The 27,224-nt window shown below is 45.6% G+C and overlaps 1 protein-coding gene across 1 annotated transcript in view; it reads right to left on the bottom strand.

Moving 5' to 3' along the window:
- Positions 1 to 792: 792 nt before the first annotated feature.
- Positions 793 to 27,224, bottom strand: part of LOC116364358 (anoctamin-10-like) — a 40,080-nt gene continuing 13,648 nt past the window's right edge. Inside the window, exons 9-10 of the mRNA XM_031817544.1 lie at positions 21,432 to 21,548; positions 793 to 3,548 (exon numbers count right to left, since the gene is read on the bottom strand). Coding sequence (XP_031673404.1) covers positions 3,507 to 3,548; positions 21,432 to 21,548 — 159 coding nt within the window. The 3' untranslated portion in view covers positions 793 to 3,506. The remainder of the gene's footprint in view (positions 3,549 to 21,431; positions 21,549 to 27,224) is intronic.

The following is a 27,224-nucleotide window of genomic DNA, read 5'->3' as shown; positions in this document are numbered from 1 at the left end:
TGATACAGACATACTCAAGACGATCAAGGTGTAATAGCCGCCGAAGGTGCTTCTACAATGTATTGACTCAGGAGTGTGAATACTTCTAGAAATGAGGTATCTGTATTTCATTTTCAATACATTTGGAAAAACTTGTCACTTTGTCATTATGGGGTATTGTGTGTAGATGGGTGGGGGAAACCTGAACTAGAGAATGGAGACACTTTGTCATTATGGGGTATTGTGTGTAGATGGGTGAGGAGAACCTGAACTAGAGAATGGAGACACTTTGTCATTATGGGGTATTGTGTGTAGATGGGTGGGGAGAACCTGAACTAGAGAATGGAGACACTTTGTCATTATGGGGTATTGTGTGTAGATGGGTGGGGAGAACCTGAACTAGAGAATGGAGACACTTTGTCATTATGGGGTATTGTGTGTAGATGGGTGGGGAGAACCTGAACTAGAGAATGGAGACACTTTGTCATTATGGGGTATTGTGTGTAGATGGGTGAGGAGAACCTGAACTAGAGAATGGAGACACTTTGTCATTATGGGGTATTGTGTGTAGATGGGTGAGGAGAACCTGAACTAGAGAATGGAGACACTTTGTCATTATGGGGTATTGTGTGTAGATGGGTGGGGAGAACCTGAACTAGAGAATGGAGACACTTTGTCATTATGGGGTATTGTGTGTAGATGGGTGGGGGAAACCTGAACTAGAGAATGGAGACACTTTGTCATTATGGGGTATTGTGTGTAGATGGGTGAGGAGAACCTGAACTAGAGAATGGAGACACTTGTAAGCATATATGAAAGACTTTTGTATAGATTTATTTGAGGAAAGGGATGCTGGGTTTGTTTGGTTTCAATAATGCTGTTCTGAACCATTTTTAAACACTTGGTGATATTGTGATGGCAAACTGTAGTGAGTGTAGGTACAGTATATAGCATATAAAACTAATCTTGACAGCATGTCATGTCAAAGGCACAAGCCCGCCCTGAGGGGGGTCTTCAAGAGCACATGGACTAATAGCATAAACTTTTTAAAAATCAATGAATTTCCACTCACATACATTCTAAGTATCACTACTATTGATTGATAGTCATTGATTAGACTGAGTAACAATGACCATGATAGTTGCAGGCTGTGAGGAGTATTTAACATTACGTAGCATACCATGCTTCAGTATGATACAGAGGAGGCTGGTAGGAGGAGCTATAGGAGGACGGGCTCATTGAAATGTATGGAATGGAATCAAACATGGTTTCCATGTGTTCCATTAATTCCATTCCAGTCTTTACAACTTCTCTGTAGCATACTGAAGCATCACCATTGATCATTAGATCTTTCCTATCTCCATGTGTAGTACCACTATGGATCAGATAACACCCTGGCTGTGTGGCTCAGTTGGTAGAGCATGGCGCTTGCAATGCCAAGGATCCTGGGTTTGAGTCCTGCTGGAGCCATAAATACATCATGACACATGACTAAGTCAATTTGGATAAAAGTGTCTGCTTAATGGCATATATTATACTCTGGCAACACTATGTAAACGTTTCAAGGATCTCACTGCTAGAGCACATAATTATGCCAGAATTCCTAAGACTTCCATTTTGAAAGCAGTTCTACTTAGATAACGTCTAGTGATACTAGATGACAGACCTAGTGATACTAGATGGAGCCCTACCCCATAACTGACTATAGTGGCTTTTAAGCAAAGCTGTTGGTCTAAAACTCTTGTCTAATGTGAAAACCTATTTTTGAAAAGTAATTCATGTCATCTGTTGATGGAATACTGTCTGGATATAATTACCGTAGGCCATCTATCTCAAACTGAACCACCTCCACCAATTCCATAATGGCCACATGAACATGAAAAGTCTATGTAACACAGCATACTACCCTCAACCGTATCCATACACCTTCAATGACCTATTATCTAACATCTTAACCAGGGCTTGACGTTCAGGGCTGCCCGCTGGCCCGGGGAGGTTTTGGAAACCCTCCGGGCCAGTTGAAGAAAATAAATATTGTAAAAATGTTATATTTAATCTAGGCTATATAATAAAGAATTCCTGAAGCTGTGAGTTCGTTATGTTGATTATTTATCACACGCGCGCCATAAACTACACATTAAGCCTAGCTTGAGATTGTTGTGTGGAGCAGCTCACTGAAGACCGACAGCGGCAGGGAACATCTTCAAAGTTCTGATAAATACCAATAAATGCTAAGGCAAGTATGGGTATGCAAACCTGCAATAAAACGTTCCTTTGCGCAATTGTCATCATAGAATAGCCTAACTTGATAATCAGACATTTCTTCGAGGCTATTTGGTCCTAGAAAAGTCATTGAAGGTAGCCGATTTAGAAGTTGCACTGCAATATAATTATTCCTTGATTTAATTTATTTCTGATCAGTTTTTATGAGATCTATCCGCTTTCATGTGTTTCCCGCGCAGGTCTGTTGCCATCTTTACGGTAAAACCACGTGCAGTGATTATGAGCAAGACAACCAGTGGAATGTTGGCTTCAACTTGGTTTTCCATACACATCGTTCCGTTACAAAGGGAACCCGGTTTTTACTGTTTTAAAACATGATACAATAAACCCTCAACATTTCATGCCACAGACATCGTTAGTGTGTTTGTGTTGGGAGCATCTACATACAGTCTATTAGTCAGGCAATGTCCGCTTTATTCTGACATGTTTTAGGTTTTAGAATGTAAAACATGTTTATGTCATTGCATAATGCCATTTGGAAGGCTTAAGAAAACATGCATTATTCTCTAAGTTGTTATGCATACTTTTTTGCTTACTAGTTTTGAGGGGATTTTTTTTCGATAGGCTATGACAATTCAATATAAAATGTAAGTCCTTCAAAATTACAATTAATTGCTTGAAAAATCATTGAGTTTGACTTCCCAATGTCTGTATAAATCCTGTAGGCTACTTGCTCAGCCCAAATGAAAGATAAAATCACTAGCTGCTGCATTTATGCGCATCATTCACCTGCCTGCCTGGTGCCAGTATTTGTTGACTGGTGCCAGTATTTCATTCATTCGGCCAAATTGACCTGAATGTCAAGCCCTGCCTTAACATTACATTTGGTACGTAGCAATGCATTTCCAACAGTGGTTTCCTCCGGAGGACATTAACATAAAGTCTTGTTCTCTGGTCAGATCTGAATGTTTAGTTTAGAGGCTAGTCTTCATGATTGTTTTAATCACATCCAGTAATGTTCTATAGACATCTGCAGGTAATACACTACACTCAGAAAAACAAACAAAGACCTGGCAACAGTGCAGAGGTTAAGAGCATAAAACCAGGTTTAACAAACAACCGTTTCTATATATAAAAAGAAAATGACTTTTGGATATTTTATGCAGAAATAAGCTTTGAGCTAATTGAGGTGTTGTAAAGGAAACAGTCTGTGAATCTTTCTCCGTTGGGAGGGCATGTTCCATCTGGAGTTTAGCCCATCTTCGTCTTGTCAGTATCTGAACCATCGGGCTCTTCTCTCCTCATCACTTATCAGTCTTTGGGATCCCCGAGGCCTCCAGCATTTTCTGTAACAGTGGAAAATGGGATTAATATCTCTTATGTTCTACCGAACTGCCACATGAAATACAGGCTACCTGTTAGGCCTATTATTGGGGATATATATAAACAGAATACATGTTCCATAGAAGGAATATATTGTTCTCTGTAGCTCAGTTGGTAGTTTTTGAAGCTGCAGTAAAAGTACAATAACTTGTCAGCTGTGGTATTTTGGATGCAGTATTTGCAAGAATAACTGCAGTTATACTGCACTGTAATGCTTCGATCACACCGACAGCGTCATTACATGTTGGTAATGTTGGTACACCAGAGTTCCATTCATTTCCAAGGAAACGCTGCGTTTGCCTTGCAGTGCGTTCGGTGTGGTGCTGATGTTGGATTTATCGACCGCATGCGTCATACTGGATGTGTAGACGGCTTGACAGGAATGGTAGCAGAAGGTGAATGTTGAACTTTGTTACATACATATCCAGGTGACGCTGTGTTGGCAGCGTAACTGCAGTTACAATGCAAAAGTACTGCAGTAAAAAATATATATAATTATGGACACAGTATTTGCAGCATACTGCAGTTATACTGCACTCTGATTGCAATCTCTTTCCATAAGGGAGAGCATGGTGTTGTAACAAGGTAGTGGGTTCCAGTTCTGGGACCACCCATACTTAAAATATATGCACGCATGATTAAGTCGCTTTGGATAAACGCGTCTGCTAAATGGCATATATTATAATATATAAATATTAACGCTTTTCAGTGTTGGAGCAGCTTTTTAAAATAAAACAAACATAAGCACACTGTTAGTTTGCTTTAACAAATATACAGAGTTCTGCTCTCTCTCTCTCCCTCTCTCTCTCTCTAAATGACATTAAGCCTCCCGAGGAGAGGAAACCAGAGCTTTAAAACAGCATTACATCTCCAAATTACAGTGGTTCTGGAACCTCTTAACAAGACCTGGAGATCTTCACCAGATGGAGTTCTTATTTTAAAATAGAATACTTTTGTACAACACAGGCCTTCTCCCCAGACTCTAATCTCAGCTGAGTTTAATCAATTCATTCCACTGCCTCCAGCGCACCCGAGCAAATTACATTCTGGGTTCAAATGTGTTACGTGCAATTAACGTTTCAATCCAACACACGGATCAATGGGAGAGTTTCTTTGCTGATGGAGGTCTTTTTATTCACAGTGGATTCCATAAGGGGAGAGCAGGATGAAATACCTAGACCTCCGGTTCCCCACAGGGAGAGAGTGTGGCGGATTGTACTCAACACCCCGCCCAGGCTAATCTACTGCAGCTACTTGTTCTGGAAAACCAAACGGACAGTCACATTAATAGTGTGTCATGGTCTGTTAAATGCAGTCTGTATGATGTTGTTTGCACTTCCCGGAACATTCTGAGGTTGTCCTTCTGACAGACTTGTTTGCACTTGTCGTTGTAGTCGCCATAACTACAGTGCAACGAAAAACACACAGACAGACACATACACACTCGCGCCACAGAGGATATTCATCTCATTTGTCATTTCAGCAGTAACAGAAATCAAACTCCTCTTGCTCAGAGACTTGTTCAATGGCTGCCAGGATCCTGCCGGGAGCCATACAAAGTCCTCTGAGGGAAGCCCAGGGCAATAAATGATGCCTTCACAGCTCACACCACTTATCAGAGGAGAGAGAGAGGAGGGAGGATAGGGGCCGGCAGCGAGGTAGAGAGGGAGGGGCAGGCAGCGAGGTAGAGAGAGAGAGGAGGGAGGAGAGGGGCCGGCAGCGAGGTAAAGAGGGAGGGGCAGGCAGCGAGGTAGAGAGGGAGGGGCCGGCAGCGAGGTAAAGAGGGAGGGGCAGGCAGCGAGGTAGAGAGGGAGGGGCCGGCAGCGAGGTAAAGAGGGAGGGGCCGGCAGCGAGGTAGAGAGGGAGGGGCAGGCAGCGAGGTAGAGAGAGAGAGGAGGGAGGAGAGGGGCAGGCAGCGAGGTAAAGAGAGAGAGGAGGGAGGAGAGGGGCCGGCAGCGAGGTAGAGAGGGGGGAGAGGGGCCGGCAGCGAGGTAGAGAGGGGGGAGAGGGGCAGGCAGCGAGGTAGAGAGGGGGGAGAGGGGCAGGCAGCGAGGTAAAGAGAGAGAGGAGGGAGGAGAGGGGCCGGCAGCGAGGTAGAGAGGGGGGAGAGGGGCCGGCAGCGAGGTAGAGAGGGGGGAGAGGGGCAGGCAGCGAGGTAAAGAGAGAGAGGAGGGAGGAGAGGGGCCGGCAGCGGGGTAGAGAGGGAGGGGCAGGCAGCGAGGAAGAGAGAGAGAGGAGGGAGGAGAGGGGCAGGCAGCGAGGTAGAGAGAGAGAGGAGGGAGGAGAGGGGCAGGCAGCGAGGTAAAGAGAGAGAGGAGGGAGGAGAGGGGCCGGCAGCGAGGTAAAGAGGGAGAGGAGGGAGGAGAGGGGCAGGCAGCGAGGTAGAGAGAGAGAGGAGGGAGGAAGGGGCAGGCAGCGAGGTAGAGAGAGAGAGGAGGGAGGAGAAGGCAGCGAGGTAGAGAGAGAGAGGAGGGAGGAGAAGGCAGCGAGGTAGAGAGAGAGAGAGGAGGGAGGAGAGGGGCAGGCAGTGAGGTAGAGAGAGAGAGAGGAGGGAGGAGAGGGGCAGGCAGTGAGGTAGAGAGAGAGAGAGGAGGGAGGAGAGGGGCAGGCAGTGAGGTAGAGAGAGAGAGAGGAGGGAGGAGAGGGGCAGGCAGTGAGGTAGAGAGAGAGAGAGGAGGGAGGAGAGGGGCAGGCAGTGAGGTAGAGAGAGAGAGGAGGGAGGAGAGGGGCAGGCAGTGAGGTAGAGAGAGAGAGGAGGGAGGAGAGGGGCAGGCAGTGAGGTAGAGAGAGAGAGGAGGGAGGAGAGGGGCAGGCAGTGAGGTAGAGAGAGAGAGGAGGGAGGAGAGGGGCAGGCAGTGAGGTAGAGAGAGAGAGGAGGGAGGAGAGGGGCAGGCAGTGAGGTAGAGAGAGAGAGGAGGGAGGAGAGGGGCAGGCAGTGAGGGAGAGAGAGAGGAGGGAGGAGAGGGGCAGGTAGTGAGGTAGAGAGAGAGAGGAGGGAGAAGAGGGGCAGGCAGTGAGGTAGAGAGAGAGAGAGAGAGAGAGGAGGGAGGAGAGGGGCAGGCAGGGAGGGAGGGAGAGAGAGGAGGGAGAAGAGGGGCAGGCAGTGAGGTAGAGAGAGAGAGAGAGAGAGAGAGAGAGAGAGAGAGAGAGAGAGAGAGAGAGAGAGAGAGAGAGAGAGAGAGGAGGGAGGAGAGGGGCAGGCAGGGAGAGAGAGAGAGAGAGAGGAGGGAGGAGAGGGGCAGGCAGGCAGGGAGGGAGAGAGAGAGAGAGAGAGAGAGAGAGAGAGAGGAGGGAGGAGAGGGGCAGGCAGGGAGGGAGAGAGAGAGAGAGAGAGAGAGAGGAGGGGGGCCGGCAGGGGGGGAGATAGAGAGAGGAGGGGGGCCGGCAGGGAGGGAGAGAGAGAGAGAGAGAGAGATAGGAGGGGGGCCGGCAGGGAGGGAGAGAGAGAGAGAGAGAGAGAGAGAGAGAGAGAGGAGGGGGCCGGCAGGGAAGGAGAGATAGAGAGAGAGAGGAGGGAGGAGAGGGGTCGGCAGGGAGGGAGAGAGAGAGGAGGGATGGGAAGTCCACAGTCACGTTGTAACAAAGCTCCAGCACACAATACTGTACAGCCCCTCTCCCTGTAGTATACACTAGTAAGTCAACTAATGCCCTAATTGCCTAGGCATGTTAGTATTGATCATGTAGGAGGAAGGCTGAAGCAGAGGGCTTTATAAAGCATCCCCAGCAGATTGACAGGGAGGGCCTCTCTCTCACGCCGCACTGCTCAGGTTGTGGCCTATGTACTAGGATATACCTCCCACTCACTGCACTGCTCAGGTTGTGGCCTATGTACTAGGATATACCTCCCACTCACTGCACTGCTCAGGTTGTGGCCTATGTACTAGGATATACCTCCCACTCACTGGACTGTAGAAACAGATGCGACGCATATCCATATTCACCACTGCTCGTATGCCCCATTTTCATCCCATCTTTTATTCCTCTCTGCACTGGGCCCCAACTTCCCTAGACTATCAGGCGTCAGTAACAAGCCTCTCTGCACTGGGCCCCAACTTCCCTGGACTATCAGGCGTCAGTAACAAGCCTCTCTGCACTGGGCCCCAACTTCCCTGAACTATCAGGTGTCAGTAACAAGCCTCTCTCCTGATGATGAACTTCCCTGGACTATCAGGTGTCGTTAACAAGCCTCTCTGCACTGGGCCCCAACTTCCCTGGACTATCAGGCTGCAGTAACAAGCCTCTCTCCTGATGATGAACTTCCCTGGACTATCAGGCTGCAGTAACAAGCCTCTCTTCTGATGATGAACTTCCCTGGACTATCAGGTGTCAGTAACAAGCCTCTCTGCACTGGGCCCTAACTTCCCTGGACTATCAGGCTGCAGTAACAAGCCTCTCTGCACTGGGCCCCAACTTCCCTGGACTATCAGGCTGCAGTAACAAGCCTCTCTTCTGATGATGAACTTCCCTGGACTATCAGGCTGCAGTAACAAGCCTCTCTCCTGATGATGAACTTCCCTGGACTATCAGGCTGCAGTAACAAGCCTCTCTTCTGATGATGAACTTCCCTGGACTATCAGGCTGCAGTAACAAGCCTCTCTCCTGATGATGAACTTCCCTGGACCATCAGGCTGCAGTAACAAGCCTCTCTTCTGATGATGAACTTCAAGTCAATCCCATAGAGAGAGAAGTTTAGTTGGACTGCAGCTAGCAGCTTCTCCCGGAGCTGGCCTGTCTCTCTGAGTGTCTGAGGTGACAGAGGTCTTCGATGACTCAGCCATCATCCCACATAACCACTCCTGTGTCTGTGACATCATGCCTGGCCAGGCTCACACCAGACAGAGAGATGCAAGCAGGCTCAGGAACACAACACACACACTCACCACTGGACTCCTCACACTCAAAATACACATACACTGACAAGGTGCTCTGCCCTAGACTAAACCTGGACTAAGGGTCTTCTATACAGTATCTGTCTTTGTGGCCTTCTGTCTCTATAGTACAGTATCTGTCTCTAGCTCTTTCTATAGTACAATATCTGTCTCGCTATAGTACAGTATCCGTCTCTCTAGTATTCATCCCTCTTGGCGTTTTTCCTATTTTGTTGCATTACAACCTGTAATTTAAATGGATTTTTAAATATACACAAAATAGTGAAATGAAAAAAATTACTTGTTTCAATTTTATGTAAAAAAGGAAAAGTGGAGCGTGCATATGTATTCACACCCCCATATGTATTCACACCCCCATATGTATTCACACCCCCATATGTATTCACACCCCCATATGTATTCACACCCCCATATGTATTCACACCCCCATATGTATTCACACGCCCATATGTATTCACACCCCCATATGTATTCACACCCCCATATGTATTCACACCCCATATGTATTCACACCCTTTGCTACGAAGCCCCTAAATAAGATCTGGTGTAACCAATTACCTTCAGAAGTCACATAAATAGTTAAATAAAGTCCACCTGTGTGCAAACACACACACACACACACACACACACACACACACACACACACACACACACACACACACACACACACACACACACACACACACACTGGACCCTATGATCACTCGGCTACACATGCCTATCCCTAATGTAAATATGCCTTGTCCATTGCTGTTTTGGTTAGACATTTTTGTCTTCATTTACTGTAGAGCCTCCAGCCCTGCTCAATATACCTTAGCTAGCCCTTATGTTCCACCCCCCACACATCCAGTGACCGCACCTGGCTTAAATGGTGCCTCTAGAGACAAAACCTCACTCATTGTCACACAATGCCTAGGCTTACCTCCACTGTACTCACATTCTACCATACCCTTATCTGTAAATTATGCCTCAACTATTCTTCCACGCCCAGAAACGTACTCCTTTTACTCTCTGTTCCAAACACACTAGACGACCAGTTCTTTAAGCCGTACTTTATTCTACTCCTCCTTTGTTCCTCTGGTGATGTAGAGGTTAACCCAGGCCCTGCAGCCCCCAGCATCACTCCCATTCCCCAGGTGCTCTCATTTGTTGACTTCTGTAACCATATAAGCATTGGTTTCATGCATGTTAACATTAAAAGCCTCCTCCTTAAGTTTGTTTTATTCACTGCTTTAGCACACTCCGCCAACCCAGATGTCCTAGCCATGTCTGAATCCTGGCATAGGAAGGCCACCAAAAATCCTGAAATGTCCATCCCCAACTATAACATTTTCCAACAAGATAGAACTGCCAAAGGGGGCGGAGTTGCAATCTACTGCGGAGATAGCCTGCAGAGTTCCGTCATACTATCCAGGTCTGTGCCCAAACAATTCGAGCTTCTACTTTTAAAAATCCCCCTTTCTAGAAACCAGTCTCTCACCTTTGCCGCTTGTTATAGACCCCCCTCAGCCCCCAGTTGTGCCCTGGACACCATATGTGAATTGATCACCCCTATCTATCTTCAGAGTTCGTACTGTTAGGTGACCTAAACTGGGACATGCTTAACACCCCGGTCATCTTACAATCTAAGCTAGATGCCCGCAATCTCAATCAAATTATCAAGGAACCTACCAGGTACAACCCTAAATCCTTAACCATGGGCACCCTTTTAGATATCATCCTGACCAACCTGCCCTCTAAATACACCTCTGCTGTCTTCAACCAGGATCTCAGAGATCACTGCCTCATTGCCGGAGTCCGTACTGGGTTCGTGATGAAATGACCACCCCTCATCACTGTCAAGCGCTCCTTAAAACACTTCAGCAAGCAGGCCTTTCTAATCGACCTGGCCCGGGTATCCTGGAAGGATATTGACCTCATCCCGACAGTAGAGGATGCCTGGTTGCTCTTAAAGTACTTTCATCTCCATCTTAAATAAGCATGACCCATTCAAAAAATGTAGAACTAAGAACAGATATAGCCCTTGGTTCACCCCAGACTTGACTGCCCTTGACCAGCACAAAAACATCCTGTGGCATTCTGCATTGCATCAAATAGCCCCCGCGATATGCAACTTTTCAGGGAAGTCGGGAACCAATATACTCAGTCAGTTTGAAAAAGCTGGCCTTCGCTTTCCTAACAGAAATTTGCTGTAGCACAAATTCCAAAAAGTTTTGGGACACTGTAAAGTCCATGGAGAATAAGAGCACCTCCTCCCAGCTGCCCACTGCACTGAGGATAGGAAATACTGTCACCACCGATAAATCTACGATAATCGCATTTTTCCACAGCTGGCCATGCTTTCCACCTGGGTACCCCTACCCTGGCCAACATCTCAGCACCCCCTGCAGCAACTTGCCCAAACCCCCCCCCCGCTTCTCCTTCACCCAAATCCAGACAGCCAATGTTCTGAAAGAACTGAAAAATCTGGATCCCTACAAATCTGGACCCTCTCTATCTAAAATTATTCGCCAAAATTGTTGCAACACCCATTACTAGCCTATTCAACCTCTCGTGTCGTCTGAGATCCCCAAAGATTGGAAAGCTGCCGCGGTCATCCCTCTCTTCAAAAGGGGAAGACACTCAACCCAAACTGTTATAGACCTATATCCATCCTGCCCTGCCTTTCTAAAATCTTCGAAAGCCAAGATAATAAACAGATCAACGACCATTTCAAATCCTACCGTACCTTCTCCACTCTGCAATCTGGTTTCCAAGCTGGTCAGGGGTGCACATCAGCCACGCTCAAGGTCCTAAACGATATAACCACCATCGATAAAATACAATACTGTGCAGCCGTCTTCATCGATCTGGCCAAGGCTTTCGACTCTGTCAATCACCGCATTCTTATCGGCAGGCTCAATAGCCTTTGCTTCTCAAATGACTGCCTCGCCTGGTTCACCAACTACTTCTCAGATAGAGTTCAGTGTGTCAAATCGGAAGGCCTGTTGTCCGGACTCTGGCAGTCTCTATGGGGGTGCCACAGGGTTAAATTCTCGGGCCGACTCTTTGAGGTATATATCAATGATGTCGCTCTTGCTGCTGGTTATTCTCTGATCCACCTCTACGCAGACGACACCGTTCTGTATACATCTGGCCCTCCTTTGGACGCTGTGCTAACAACCCCCCAAATGAGCTTCAACGCCATACAACACTCCTTCCGTGGCCTCCAACTGCTTTTAAAAATGCTAGTAAAACTAAGTGTATGATCTTCAACCGATTGCTGCCTACCCCCTCCCGCCTGAGTAGCATTACTACTCTGGACGGTTCTGACCTAGAATATGTGGACAACTACAAATACTTAGGTGTCTGGTTAGACTGCAAACTCTCTTTCCAGACTCACATTAAGCATCTCCAATCCAAAATTAAATCTAGACTCAGCTTCCTATTTCGCAACAAAGCGTCCTTCACTCATGCCACTAAACATACCCTCATAAAACGGACTATCCTACCAATCCTTGACTTCGGCGATTTCATTTACATAATAGCTCCCAACACTCCACTCAGTAAACTGGATGTAGTCTATCACAGTGCCATCTGTTTTATCACCAAAGCCCCATATACTACCCACCACTGCAACCTGTATGCTCTCGTTGGGTGGCCCTCACTACATATCCATCGTCAAACCCACTGGCTCCAGGTCATCTATAAGTCTTTGCTAGGTAAAGCCCTCACTCGCTGGTCGCCATAGCAACACCCACCCGTAGCACGCGCTCCAGCAGGTATATTGCACTGGTCTCCCCCAAAGCCAACACTTCCTTTGTCCGCCTTTCCTTCCAGTTCTCTGATTGCTGCCAATGACTGGAACGAATTACAAATTTTTCTGGAGTCTTAGATCTCCCTCTAACTTTAAGCATCAGCTGTCTGAGAAGCTTACTGATCACTGTACCTGTACACATCCAATCTGTAAATAGCACACCCGACTACGTCATCCCCATATTATTACTTACCCTCTTGCATCCTAGTATCTCTATTTGCACATCATCATCTGCACATCTATCACTCCAGTATTAATGCTAAATTGTAATTATTTTCACCTCTAGGGCCTATTTATTGCCTACCTCCCTACATTTGCACACACTGTACATCGATTTTTCTATTATTTTGTGTTGACTGTACGTTTGTTTATGTGTAACTGTTGTTGATTGTGTCGCACTGCTTTGCTTTATCTTGGCCAGGTCTCAGTTGTAAATGAGAAATTGTTCTCAATTGGCCTACCTGGTTAAATAAAAGGTGAAATAAATAAATAAGAGAGGCAACAAAGAGACCAAAGAACCCTGAAGGAGCTGCAAAGCTCCACAGCAGAGATCGGAGTATCTGTCCATAGGACCACTTTAAGGCATACACTCCACAGAGCTGGGCTTTAAGGAAGAGTGGCCAGAAAAAAGCCATTGCTTAAAGAAAAAAATAAGCAAACACATTTGGAGCCAAAAGGCATGTGAGAGACTCCCCAAACATATGGAAGAAGGTACTCTGGTCAGATGAGACTAAAATTGAGCTTTTTGACCATCAAGGAAAACGCTACGTTTGGCGCTAACCCAACACCTCTCATCACCCCGAGAATACCATCCCCACAGTAAAGCATGGTGGTGGCAATATCATGCTATGGGGATGTTTTTCCATCAGCAGGGACTGGGAAACTGGTCAGAATTGAAGGAAAATCGCTAAATAGAGGGAAATTCTTGAGGGAAACCTGTTTCCGTCATCTAGAGATCTTAGACTGGGACCGAGGTTCACCTTCCAGCAAGACAATGACCCAAAGCATATTTTTGCATATTCAAAGTGGTAGGCATGTTGTGTAAATCAAATGATACAACCTAGAAAAAATTGATTTTGGGGTTTGTAAGGCAACAAAATAGGAAAAATGTCAAGGGGGTGAATACTTTCGCAAGCCACTGCATATAAACTAAGCAAAAAAAGAAACACCCCTTTTTCAGGACCCTGTCTTTCAAAGATCATTTATAAAAATCCAAATAACTTCACAGATCTTCATCGTAAAGGGTTTAAACACCCATGAATGTTCAATGAACCATAAACAATTAATGAACATGCACCTGTGGAACCGTCGTTAAGACACTAAGTGTAGGTTAGTGTAGGCAATTAAGGTCACAGTTACGAAAACTTCTACTGACTCTGAAAAACACCAAAAGAAAGATGCCCAGGGTCCCTGCTCATCTGCGTGAACGTATACCTTAGGCATTCTGCAAGGAGGCATGAGGACTGCAGATGTGGCCAGGGCAACAAATTGCAATGTCCGTACTGTGAGACGCCTAAGACAGCACTACAGGGATACAGGGTGGACAGCTGATCATCCTCCCAGTGGCAGACCACGTGTAACAACACTCTGCACAGGATCGGTACATCCGAACATCACACCTGCAGGACAGGTACAGGATGGCAACAACAACTGCCCAAGTTACACCAGGAACGCACAATCCCTCCATCAGTGCTGACTGTCCGCAATAGGCTGAGAGAGGCTGGTCTGAGGGCTTGTAGGCCTGTTGTAGGCAGGCCTTCACCAGACATCACCGGCAACAACGTCACCTATGGGTACAAACCCACCGTTGCTGGACCAGACAGGACTGGCAAAAAGTGTTCTTCACTGACGAGTCGCGGTTGTGTCTCACCGGGGGTGATGGTCGGATTTGCGTTTATCGTCGAAGGAATGAGCGTTACACCGAGGCCTGTACTCTGGAGCGGGATCGATTTGGAGGTGGAGAGTCCGTCATGGTCTGGGGTGGTGTGTCACAGCATCATCAGACTGCCTGCAATGACAACAAGCTCAATCTCAACGCTGTGCGTTACAGGGAAGACATCCTCCTCCCTCATGTGGTACCCTTCTTGCAGGCTCATCCTGACATGACCCTCCAGCATGACAATACCACCAGCCATACTGCTCATTCTGTGGGTGATTTCCTGCAAGACAGGAATGTCAGTGTTCTGCCATGGCCAGCGAAAAGTCCGGATCTCAATCCCATTGAGCACGTCTGGGACCTGTTGGATCGGAGGGTGAGGGCTAGGGCCATTCCCCCCAGAAATGTCTGGGACCTTGCAGGTGCCTTGGTGGAAGAGTGGGGTAACGTCTCACAGCAAGAACTGGCAAATCTGGTGCAGTCCATGAGGAGGAGATGCACTGCAGTACTTAATGCAGCTGTTGGCCACACCAGACACTGACTGTTACTTTTGACTCCCCCTTTGTTCAGGGACACATTATTCCATTTCTGTTAGTCACATATCTGTGGAACTTGTTCAGTTTATGTCTCAGTTGTTGAATCTTATGTTCATACAAATATTTACACATGTTAAGTTTGCTGAAAATAAACCCAGTTGACAGTGAGAGGATGTTTATTTTTGATGAGTTTATATCTCCTCTCTATATAGTACAGCATCTGTCTCTCCTCTGTATTAGAGGTCGACCGATTAATCGGAATGGCCAATAACAATCGGTAATCTGCATTTTTGGTCACCGATTATGGCCGATTACATTGCACTACACGAGGAGACTGCGTGGCATGCCGTCTACCTGTTACGCGAGTGCAGCAAGGAGCCAAGGTAAGTTGCTAGCTAGCATTAAACTTATCTTGTGAAAAAAATGAATCAGTCTTCACATAATCACTAGTTAACTACACATGGTTGATGATATTACTAGTTTATCTAGCTTGTCCTGCATTGCATATATTCGCTTAACGGGTGATGATTTAACAAGCGCATTCGTGCAAAAAAGCACTGTCGTTGCACCAATGTGTACCTAACCACAAACATCAATGCCTTTCTTAAAATCAATACACAAATACATATTTTTAAACCTGCATATTTAGTTAATATTGCCTGCTAACATTAATTTCTTTTAACTAAGGATATTGTGTCTCTTCCTCTTGCGTAACGGTTCCGTATTTCACTGAAAGAATAAAAGTTTTGTTTTCGAAATGATAGTTTCTGGATTTGACCATATAAATGACCTAAGGCACGTATTTCTGTGTGTTATTATAATTAAGTCTATGATTTGATATTTGATAGAGCAGTCTGACTGAGCGGTGGTAGACAGCAGCAGGCTCATAAGCATTCATTCAAACAGCACTTTTGTGCGTTTTGCCAGCAGCTCTTTGCTGTGCTTCAAGCATTGCGCTGTTTACGACTTCAAGCCAATCAACTCCCGAGATTAGGCTGGCAATACTATAGTGCCTATAAGAACATCCAATAGTCTAAGGTTAATGAAATACAAATAGTAGAGAGAAATAGTCCTATAATTCCTATAATAACTACAATCTAAAACTTCTTACCTGGGAATATTGAAGTCTCATGTTAAAAGGAACCACCAGCTTTCATATGTTCTCATGTTCTGAGCAAGGAACTTAAACGTTAGCTTTCTTACATGGCACATATTGAACTTTTACTTTCTTCTCCAACACGTTGTTTTTGCATTATTTAAACGAAATTGAACATGTTTCATTATTTATTTGAGACGAAATTGATTTTATTGATGTATTATGTTCATTTAAAATAAGTGTTAATTCAGTATTGTTGTAATTGTCATTATTACAAATATATTACAAATAATAAAAAAATATATATATATATATTTATTTTATTTTAAATTATTATTTATTATTATTATTATTTCTTTTTAAATCGGCTGATTAATTGGTATCAACCATAAATCGGTCAACCTCTACTCTGTATAATACAGCATCTGTCTCTCCTCTGTACAGTACAATATCTGTCTCTCCTCTGTATAGTACAGTATCGGTCTCTCCTCTGTATAGTACAGTATCTGTCTCTCCTCTGTATAGTACAGTATCTGTCTCTGTGGCCTAATCTCCAGGGGGTCACAGTCACCTCTGGCAGTGGTGGCTAGTGCTGGTGGACAGCCAGCGACTAAGGTGTTGATAGGGGGTTTCCACCGGTGAGGCACCTGCTCTGATCACGACTACATTCCTCCTGTGCCAAAGGAAGGAAGGGATTTTCCCCAGGACATTGGCTGCTCCCTTCAGTGATAGCTAGTTGTACAGTATGTATCTAAGTGTATGTATCTTTATGGCTTCCCTCCCCTTGCTGAAGCAGTGGAAAATGCTGGATTTTAGCCCATGCACCTGCTCTGATCAGTTCCCCCTGTGCCAGAGGAAGGAAAGGGTTTTCCCCAGGCCACAAAGCCCATTGGCTGGCAAGACAGCTTATTCGCCTCTGCCTGCTGAAGCGGTGGAAAACGTTGGATTGACTAGGCCAGATGCAGACAGACACAGGAAGATGGCCGTCCCTCCGTCCTCCTCTCACAACTGACCCCGGACAGAACTCCAGTGGAATCAAGGCTTTCTTTCCGTCATCAGTAGAGGCTGCAGTACAAGGTGATGCATGATGACATATCCAGTGGAAGGCTGTGGTTCTGACTGATTACCTGACATGATACAACACCTTGGGGTTGACTGAAAGGTCCATCAACTCCTGTCACTCAAAGACTCAATGCCCGCCCTGTCTGCCCGGCCCGACTGCCCGCCCTGTCTGCCCGGCCCGACTGCCCGCCCTGTCTGCCCGGCCCGACTGCCCGGCCCGACTGCCCGGCCTGTCTGCCCGGCCCGACTGCCCGCCCTGTCTGCCCGGCCCGACTGCCCGCCCTGTCTGCCCGGCCCGACTGCCCGCCCGCCCTGTCTGCCCGCCCTGTCTGCCCGGCCCGACTGCCCGCCCGCCCTGTCTGCCCGGCCTGTCTGCCCGCCCGCCCGCCCCGTCTGCCCGGCCCGTCTGCCCGCCCGCCCGCCCCGTCTGCCCGGCCCGTCTGCCCGCCCGCCCGCCCCGTCTGCCCGGCCCGACTGCCCGCCCGCCCGCCCGCCCCGTCTGCCCGGCCCGACTGCCCGCCCGCCCGCCCCGTCTGCCCGGCCCGACTGCCCGCCCGCCCGCCCCGTCTGCCCGGCCCGACTGCCCGCCCGCCCCGTCTGCCCGGCCCGACTGCCCGCCCGCCCCGTCTGCCCGGCCCGACTGCCCGCCCGCCCTGTCTGCCCGGCCCGACTGCCCGCCCGCCCACCCTGTCTGCCCGGCCCGACTGCCCGCCCGCCCACCCTGTCTGCCCGGCCCGACTGCCCGCCCGCCCTGTCTGCCCGGCCTGTCTGCCCGGCCCGACTGCCCGCCCTGTCTGCCCGGCCCGACTTAATTTCATCAAGAATGTTTAACCTGATGAAGCAAAGGCCATGTCAAACTTGAGAATATCTGTAATGATTAGGAATCAAGATGGACAGCCACTAGATGATATTAATTGGGTTTTGATGGTGGGATGAGGAGAAGGACAGTGCTAGAGGGAGATTAAAATGAATGACTTATGGAGTTATTAAGACAAACGGCAAGACGTTCAATAGCCATGGTAGCAGGGGCACTACTCATGTGCCTGGGACTGGGTTGAAAACAGTCAGTTCAACACAAGGCAGTAACCAAGTACCATCACAACACATACCATACACAAACCTCACCACAAGACCAACTTGGGCAAGACACATAGACATTATTAAGTAGCTTATCCATCTCTATTCACACGATTAATATCAGGCATTAGGTATTATAGGTGAAGCTTTCAATTCAAACCATAACCAGACAAACTCACAACCTGCATAGCGGAGTTCAGTTAGACGACCCAAAGCAACTTACCGCCCATGGGCCTGGCTCTGCACAAACAAACCAAGAAATCAACCAATCCTGTTAAAATCTGCTTAAATTCAGCATTCAGCTGGACAAGAACAAGAAGCATCAGAAATACCACCAATCAATGTGATGTATTTCATGGCCCGCCCTTCTTTCTGCAGTGCTGAGAGAAATGATAGCTAGCTAAGACATGCTAGCTTATTGCTGAAGCACTCAGCCTTAATCCAGTAAATGACTGCAGTGCCAAGCTGAGGCAAGCTACTGCTCAACAGCATACTCATATCAATACCATTAACCTAACTCCTGTCATTTATCTTTACCAAAGTGCTCTGGGAGATGTATTGAGGGACTGAATACATTACATGAAGCTGTTATGGAGAGAGATATGGGTCTGCATTATGGTGTTATGGAGAGATATGGGTCTGCATTATGGTGTTATGGAGATATGGGTCTGCATTATGGTGTTATGGAGATATATGGGTCTGCATTATGGTGTTATGGAGAGAGATATGGGTCTGCATTATGGTGTTATGGAGAGATATGGGTCAGCATTATGGTGTTATGGTCAGAGATATGGGTCTGCATTATGGTGTTATGGTCAGATATATGGGTCTGCATTATGGTGTTATGGAGAGATATGGGTCTGCATTATTCTGTTATGGAGAGAGATATGGGTCTGCATTATTCTGTTATGGAGAGAAATATGGGTCTGCATTATTCTGTTATGGAGAGAGAGATGGGTATGCCTTAATGTATTATGGAGAGAGATATGGGTCTGCATTATGGTGTTATGGAGAGAGATATAGGTATGCCTTAATGTACTATGGAGAGAGATATGGGTCTGTATTATGGTGTTATGGAGAGAGATGGGTCTGCATTATGGTGTTATGGAGAGAGATATGGGTCTGCATTATTCTGTTATGGAGAGAGATATGGGTCTGCATTATTCTGTTATGGAGAGAGATATGGGTCTGCATTATGGTGTTATGGAGAGAGATATGGGTCTGCATTATGGTGTTATGGAGAGAGATATGGGTCTGCATTATTCTGTTATGGAGAGAGATATGGGTCTGCATTATTCTGTTATGGAGAGAAATATGGGTCTGCATTATTCTGTTATGGAGAGAGAGATGGGTATGCCTTAATGTATTATGGAGAGAGATATGGGTCTGCATTATGGTGTTATGGAGAGAGATATAGGTATGCCTTAATGTACTATGGAGAGAGATATGGGTCTGTATTATGGTGTTCTGGAGAGAGATGGGTCTGCATTATGGTGTTATGGAGAGAGATATGGGTCTGCATTATGGTGTTATGGGGAGAGATATGGGTCTGCATTATGGTGTTATGGAGAGAAATATGGGTCTGCATTATTCTGTTATGGAGAGAGAGATGGGTCTGCATTATGGTGTTATGGAGAGAAATATGGGTCTGCATTATTCTGTTATGGAGAGAAAGATGGGTCTGCATTATGGTGTTATGGAGAGAAATATGGGTCTGCATGATTCTGTTATGGAGAGAAATATGGGTCTGTATTATTCTGTTATGGAGAGAGATATGGGTCTGTATTATTCTGTTATGGAGAGAGATATGGGTCTGCATTATTCTGTTATGGAGAGATATGGGTCTGCATTATTCTGTTATGGAGAGATATGGGTCTGCATTATTCTGTTATGGAGAGAGATATGGGTCTGTATTATTCTGTTATGGAGAGAGATATGGGTCTGCATTATTCTGTTATGGAGAGATATGGGTCTGCATTATTCTGTTATGGAGAGATATGAGTCTGCATTATTCTGTTATGGAGAGAGATATGAGTCAGCATTATGGTGTTATGGAGAGAGATATGGGTATGCCTTAATGTATTGTGGAGAGAGAGATGGGTCTGCATTCATGTGTTATGGAGAGAGATATGGGTCTGCATTATGGTGTTATGGAGAGAGATATGGGTCTGCATTATTCTGTTATGGAGAGAAATATGGGTCTGCATTATTCTGTTATGGAGAGGAATATGGGTCTGCATTATTCTGTTATGGAGAGAAATATGGGTCTGCATTATTCCGTTATGGAGAGAGATATGGGTCTGTGTTATTCTGTTATGGAGAGAGATATCGGTCTGCGTCATTCTGTTATGGAGAAATATGGGTCTGCATTATTCTGTTATGGAGAGAGATATGGGTCTGCATTATTCTGTTATGGAGAGAGATATGGGTCTGCATTATTCTGTTATGGAGAGAGATATGGGTCTGCATTATTCTGTTATGGAGAGAGATATGGGTCTGCATTATTCTGTTATGGAGAGAGATATGGGTATGCCTTAATGTATTATGGAGAGAGATATGGTATGTGTTATGGAGAGATATGGGTCTGCATTCATGTGTTATGGAGAGAGATCTGGGTCTGCATTATGGTGTTATGGGGAGAGATATTGGTCTGCATTATTCTGTTATGGAGAGAAATATGGGTCTGTATTATTCTGTTATTGAGAGATATGGGTCTGCATTATTCTGTTATGGAGAGAAATATGGGTCTGCATTATTCTGCTATGGAGAGAGATATGGGTCTGCATTATTCTGTTATGGAGAGAGATATGGGTCTGCATTCATGTGTTATGGAGAGAAATATGGGTCTGCATTATTCTGTTATGGAGAGAGATATGGGTCTCCATTCATGTGTTATGGAGAGAAAAATGGGTCTGCATTATTCTGCTAAATAATCTGTTGTTTTGTCCTTAATTATACACGGTATGTAAGCCGTTTATAGACAGGTTCTTTCTGGTGCTGGGAAATCAGATGATGGTGTCCTCTGTGTGAGTGTGTGTGACCTGCTTCTGAGCTACATGCAAGGTGATAAACATCTGCCAAAATAGCAGAGCCTCATTAACGCATTACAATATTGCACACGCACACACAGTTTGTTAGTTAGCTGCAGCGTGAACAACCTTCTGCATGGATCATTAAACCGTCGGACCTAGATGATAAACCTGATGGGTGTCTCAGAGAGAGTCACGTCAGCCGTACACCTCATATACCCAGCTTATCCACACAGAAGTCTGTGGCTTTCCTTCATCTAGGGTTACTTTATACATTTTATTCACCTTGAAGTCCCTTCATGTTATTTTTGGGAACTTCATAGTTTTTTGGTTTATACACACCCCAAAGAGTTTAAGGTTGAGTGATGGTACCTGCTTTTTTTCACCTTAATAGACTCAAGTTAGGTCAAACCACTCTGTATGTCATGCTAGCGTTATTCAACACACCATACAGTTGAGGGGTTCAGTCAGTCAGTCAAACTTACCCTTTTCTTCAGAGCCTCCAGGGACTCAAACTCCAGACGTGACAGTTTGATCTGGATGTGTTTGGGGACGTCTGGGATCACAAAGGTCAGGATGAACTTGGAGGCCAAGAGGAAGTGCTGCAACCACAACAGCAGACAGAGGAACAACAGGGAAGTATGGGGAGACTTTAGGACATGTAACAGGAAAAGTAGACATGTGTTATGATGTTATATTGTACTGAGAAACTATATTTCTCTATTATCCTAGAATTCAGAAACAGAAATATATATATAGTTGATATAATTAATCGTTTTAAACTGATTGAACAGATGCAACGTGATACGCTGCTGAAGTGAAACATCACAACACAATCTAAACTGCTCTGGAGACAAACAAACACCATCACCGACCGGTGTCCAATCATTGACATTACAAAACTAGACTATCATTGGTGTCAGGTGTGATATCCCTCTAAACAGCTGGTTAATGTTCCTATCTACCAGGCTGGTCTTCCTCTCATCTGTATATGCTGGATGGAACTTGTGAATGTTGTATTGTCATTTGTAGTCTACTGTATTTAAACATGTACATGATACTGCAACAATGTTTCCCCAATGGGGCAACAACGTCAGTCAAGTTAACCAGAACATTCCCTGTTCTTTCAGAACTAGCCTCATTCCTTCTCAGAGCGAGGCTAACAACAAGCAGCTGACCTGACCCACACAGTCTGAAAACAGTCCTGTTTTCACATGAAACCTGCAGATCAGGTCAATGTATGAGCCAATCCATTGACTCGTGTTTTCACGTGAAACCTGCGTCAGGTAAAAGAACCCGTACAACCATAAACACGCCAAACCATAGAATAATTATTTTTATTTTATTTTTTATTTATCCGTTATTTTACAGGATATAATGTTGAAAGGGTTACCATTTAAGAGATCACGCCTCTTAACTAAGGGCCAGATAATCAAAGAATGTCTTGAAATACTGTAAGTAAAACAGGAGACTACAGGGTGACAAACATGCAGTAAGACCCTGCTGATTATTCTGTGTGAGAGTTAAGAAGCTGAAGACCCTTCTGGACCCTAACTCTTTAAATCAGCCCCTAAGCAGTTCACTGGAGCTCAATATTAAACTGTAATGGTAAAGACAGGCAAGAGGGCTTTGCTGAAAATACAATCCCAATCTCTCAAAAGGAAGAGAGAAGAGAGTGCTGTGAATACGGAAAGAGGCCCCCCAGTACAACACTGGCCCACCCTCCTGCCTCTGAGGTGATTGGAGGAGACAGATGAACAGCAGACAAAGGGGAAGTGGGGTGAGGAGGACGACTCGTGGCAAAGAGCACACCTGTTATCTTCACAGCCCCTCTGAGGTGAGGTGAGGTAAGATAAGGTGTGAGAGGTAGCAACCTGACCAATATCCAACACATACATCATTTTTTTCTCAATACATTTTTTACGGCCGAGAGAAGTGTACTTCGAACTGCATGACCAGAAACCAGCTTTATTACTCTGAATCGATGCCAACACACTGCTATGCAAAGCAGGTCTGTCATTGCTGGAGAATTGCCAGCTGCCACAACACGCTGTACCTCATCAGTATGTGCCAGCCGAAATACCATCGGATTCAGCCACCGCTTTCATCGCAGTAAAAGGCTTCATACATGTTAGGCCTGACAAATGTTGTCGACTGAAAACCTCCAAACACTGTTATTACAGGCGATTTTCTCCTATGGAAAGTGTTCTTCAGATAGGTGGTTTGGGCTAGAAGGATGGGGAGGTGTGTGTGGCGCTCCCTCTCTCTCAGTCCTTCAGCCGTACACTACTTTATTACAGACAATTGTGTATCCCAATTGGCAACACAATACCTTCATAGTACACTACTTTTGACCAAGGCCTCTCAGGGGTAGTGCACAATGTAGGGAAAAGGGGGCCATTTGGGATGCAGTAAATGTGAGCTAAGTAGTAGAATTTACAGTATAGCCAATGTAAAAGGGCGAAGGGAGTCCAGTCTGTCTGGCCTCAATGCTGACTGAGGTTGTTACACTGATTGATATGCAACATTAAAAACACCAGAGCCTTTTAGCTGATTGGTACTTGACAGTAGGAGTTTATGGGCATTTAGAGAGATAGGGTTGGCCTGGCACACGTTGGAAAACCAAAGAACACTAACAAATGCAAATGTTAGTTGAAAGGGCTACATTTCATCTTGAGGCCCTGACTCAATATCAAACTACTTCTCTATGATGCTCTAAACAGTGCATAAGTGTGAATTGAGACAGTACCTGTAAGTGCTAGCATGGCAATCTGTGGCCTTTTGTACCATAATCCCCTCTGCTCAGTATTCACCCCATGTAGCTGGGGCCAGAACTGCACTGCCTTGTTCATTTAGCAAATTAGCATTTCAATCCACTTTGATTCCAACTGATCGGGAGTCATTTTTTACAATTTATTCTGTGAAGCGGCACGAACAGAATTTCTTAATCTAACTTTTCACGTCGGGGGTTTGTGAATAGATCTCGTCTGAAAGGCGGCCATTGGTGGCTTGCCATAAACACTTCGACATGTTGCGGAGACATGGTTCTGCAGTAACCCTTGGGACAGCCAACTGCAGAGTGAGAATGAGCCTCATGGAGCACCGTGCATTCACACAATGTGACAGGCCAGAGTCTGGCAGCAGACTGTGTGTTCTATAAGGATATGAGACTAATGCAGAAAGAGGTGGCACGTCTCCCACATGAGAATGAATGATTACATCAAGATGATTCATACCAAGTTACTTCAGCTCGATCCAATTTCCGTTTATTGATCTCTCGAGGCAGGTACTGTTTCCTCTACTGTTCTTCGATGTACCGCGAGGTCGGTGTGAGACCTGTTCCTCTGGGCCCTGGTCAAAAGTAATGCTCTATATAGGGAACATGGTGCTATTTGGGACGCACCCAAGGCATTGATGGGCAGAGGAGACAGGAAGGGTTGTGGAGAGGTCTCCAGGCCTGCAGAGATTATTCAGTACAGCAGGCAGGTAGCTTCAATAAGACTAGACTGGAGTCATATATAGTAGAAGAATAGCATTGAACAGGACTACAAAGGGCTGTAAATAGAGTTGCCAGTCAGCAGGGGGGCACAGCTTCACACAGAGCTGATGCACACTACATTAATACACAGGTTCAGTCCCAAATGGCACCCTATTCCATATATAGTGTACTACTTTTGACCTGTGACCTATGGGCCCTGGTCAAAAGTAGTGTACTAAATAGGGAATACAGTGGGATTCAGGGCACAGTATCTGAGTCAATGCACAGATATGACTAGAGCTAGCACTAGGCTGATCGTGCTCTACAGAATAGAAAAGGAGACCACAACCATGGTGACAGAATCAGACATTCAGTTACTGGGTACAAAGGGTTCTGGACTTCAACAACACACACCACAGACTACATCACAGTGGCTTCAGAGGACAATAGCTGATTTCCCTTTGGCAAAGCAAACCGTGAGGGAGAAAGATAGACAGCGTTGTTAGGAGCCAAACAAATAAAGCCAGCTGCATTATACCAGGGAGTGTTATCATATTTCAGCATTATAAAGGACCAAGGCACGAAGGGACGGCTAAGGAACGGTCTATTTAGTTGTTGTCATTTGGCAGATGCTCTTATCCAGAGCGACTTACGGGAGCAATTAGGGTTAAGTGCCTTGCTCAAGGGCACCGACAGATTTTTCACCTAGTTGGCTAGGGGATTCGAACCAGCAACCTTTCGTTTACCTCCCTATACATTCTGACATCTCTCGACTCTGTCATAGTACTAAACACTTCCTAATAACCATCTTTAAGGGCCGCCCTCACCTAGGACAATGACTATAACAAAAACTATCAAGATACAAATCTAAAATTATCATTCTAGTTAATGTCCTAGGTGTGGACGGCCCTTAACACTGCAGTGAATATCAAGCCCACTTTATCTACAGTGAATATCAAGCCCACTTTATCTACAGTGAATATCAAGCCCACTTTATCTACAGTGAATATCAAGCCCACTTTATCTACAGTGAATATCAAGCCCACTTTATCTACAGTGCGAGTTCAATTTCAGTTCATCCCCATGAAAATAATAGCCCCTCTCCCACTTCCCATACCTACAGTAGATACATGCCCACCGTTCATTATGACTCATGTTGTGAAATACCAACCATATGGGGTTTTGCGGCACGATTTCAGAGGCACAATTCAGATATCGTCAGCACACTAGTGTTATGGATCTGTGACACCCTCCTGCTATTCTGGCTGTTACACCAATGACACAGTAAGAGTGGTTAATAAGACCACACACAGTCTGCAGTAGAGTTGGGCTGCATACACTCCCATTATGTCCCATCTTAAGAAGTCGTCTCCACCTGCGTCCTTGATCGTCAGCAGGCTAAACGGACATCTTCACTTCACCTCTGCAGTAGCGGTGTGCCAGCCCAGCTTCTGTATCCAGACAGAGGTACTTACTACTCCACCATACATCACAACTCCCCTTCCTCTCTCCTCTGTGTCAACCTTTATTTGAGATAAATCACTAGGACAGACAGAGCAAACCGAATGACTGACTGACCGTCCTCTCCTCTCCCAGACATCCTCTATGCATCCCCCAGACAGGTCATTAGTATTTCATCCTGGGTTGTGAATTACTGGACAAACCTCTGTCAGAGTTGTCACTGGATGTTCTGTTTCTGTCCACACACACACACACACACACACACACACACACACACACACACACACAGGTTTCCATTAGCCGGCTTTCGGGATAAAAAAATAGAAAAGCCAACAAATAAAATTGGAAATGCCAATTTTACATTTTTCAGCTAAATGTTCTGGTCTGTTGCACAAACTTGCTTTAAAAAAAAAAAAAAACAATTGTCCCAAAACTGTCACAGGGTCTGTTTGGGCTATTTTGTTTTCTCTACAAGCTGACCAATAGAATAGGTCAATTATTTTTTACTATGGGGGATAGTAAACTGCTTTGCTTTATCTTGGCCAGGTCGCAATTGTAAATGAGAACTTGTTCTCAACTTGCCTACCTGGTTAAATAAAGGTAAAATAAATAAATAAATAGTAGATTGACAGGCTGCAGGGTAGCCTAGTGGTTAGAGTGTTGGACTAGTAACCGGAAGGTTGTGAGTTCAAACCCCCGAGCTGACAAGGTACAAATCTGTCGTTAACAGGCAGTTAACCCACTGTTCCCAGGCCGTCACTGAAAATAAGAATGTGTTCTTAACTGACTTGCCTGGTTAAATAAAGGTAAAATTAAAAAATTAAATAGGCGGCGAGCCCATAATGCTAGGGGAAGCTAAGCTTTCCCTAAGTAAATTGAAATAAATTGCCAAAATGATAGCCCAATTAGCCTACAATACAGAAATAAAATAGGCAACTAAATCATGATTTAGCCACAGAGGACCATTAGCGTCCCCTAGTCTTGTTGTTTTAAATCTCATTGCCTACAAGTCGGAAGGAAAGGCAGCTCACGCAATTTAGGCTGTGCACGTTGCAAATATCAAATAGATGATTGTTGAGTTGCGACTGTCAAGGAAAAGTAGAAGACCAGCCAGCCCTATCGCAATAATTATAAATTAAATTGCGGGGAAACATAGTTTGGAAAGCAAATGGCTATTGCTGTAAAGAGAAGACAATGAAAATACTCAAATCTGTCTTTTAGTTGAGCGAACAACAGTAGGCCTATAGTCTATCTTATTGGCACCAGTATATCCCTGGTGAGTGCGCACTGCGCATATTCACTCTATCAGTGCTACTTTAAAAAGTAAGTTATTGGACAA

This window comes from Oncorhynchus kisutch, unplaced genomic scaffold, assembly GCF_002021735.2.
Source record: "Oncorhynchus kisutch isolate 150728-3 unplaced genomic scaffold, Okis_V2 scaffold1063, whole genome shotgun sequence".
Lineage (NCBI taxonomy): Eukaryota > Metazoa > Chordata > Actinopteri > Salmoniformes > Salmonidae > Oncorhynchus > Oncorhynchus kisutch.
The sequence above is the reverse complement of the archived record's forward strand: the minus strand, read 5'-3'. Positions and strand labels throughout refer to the sequence as shown.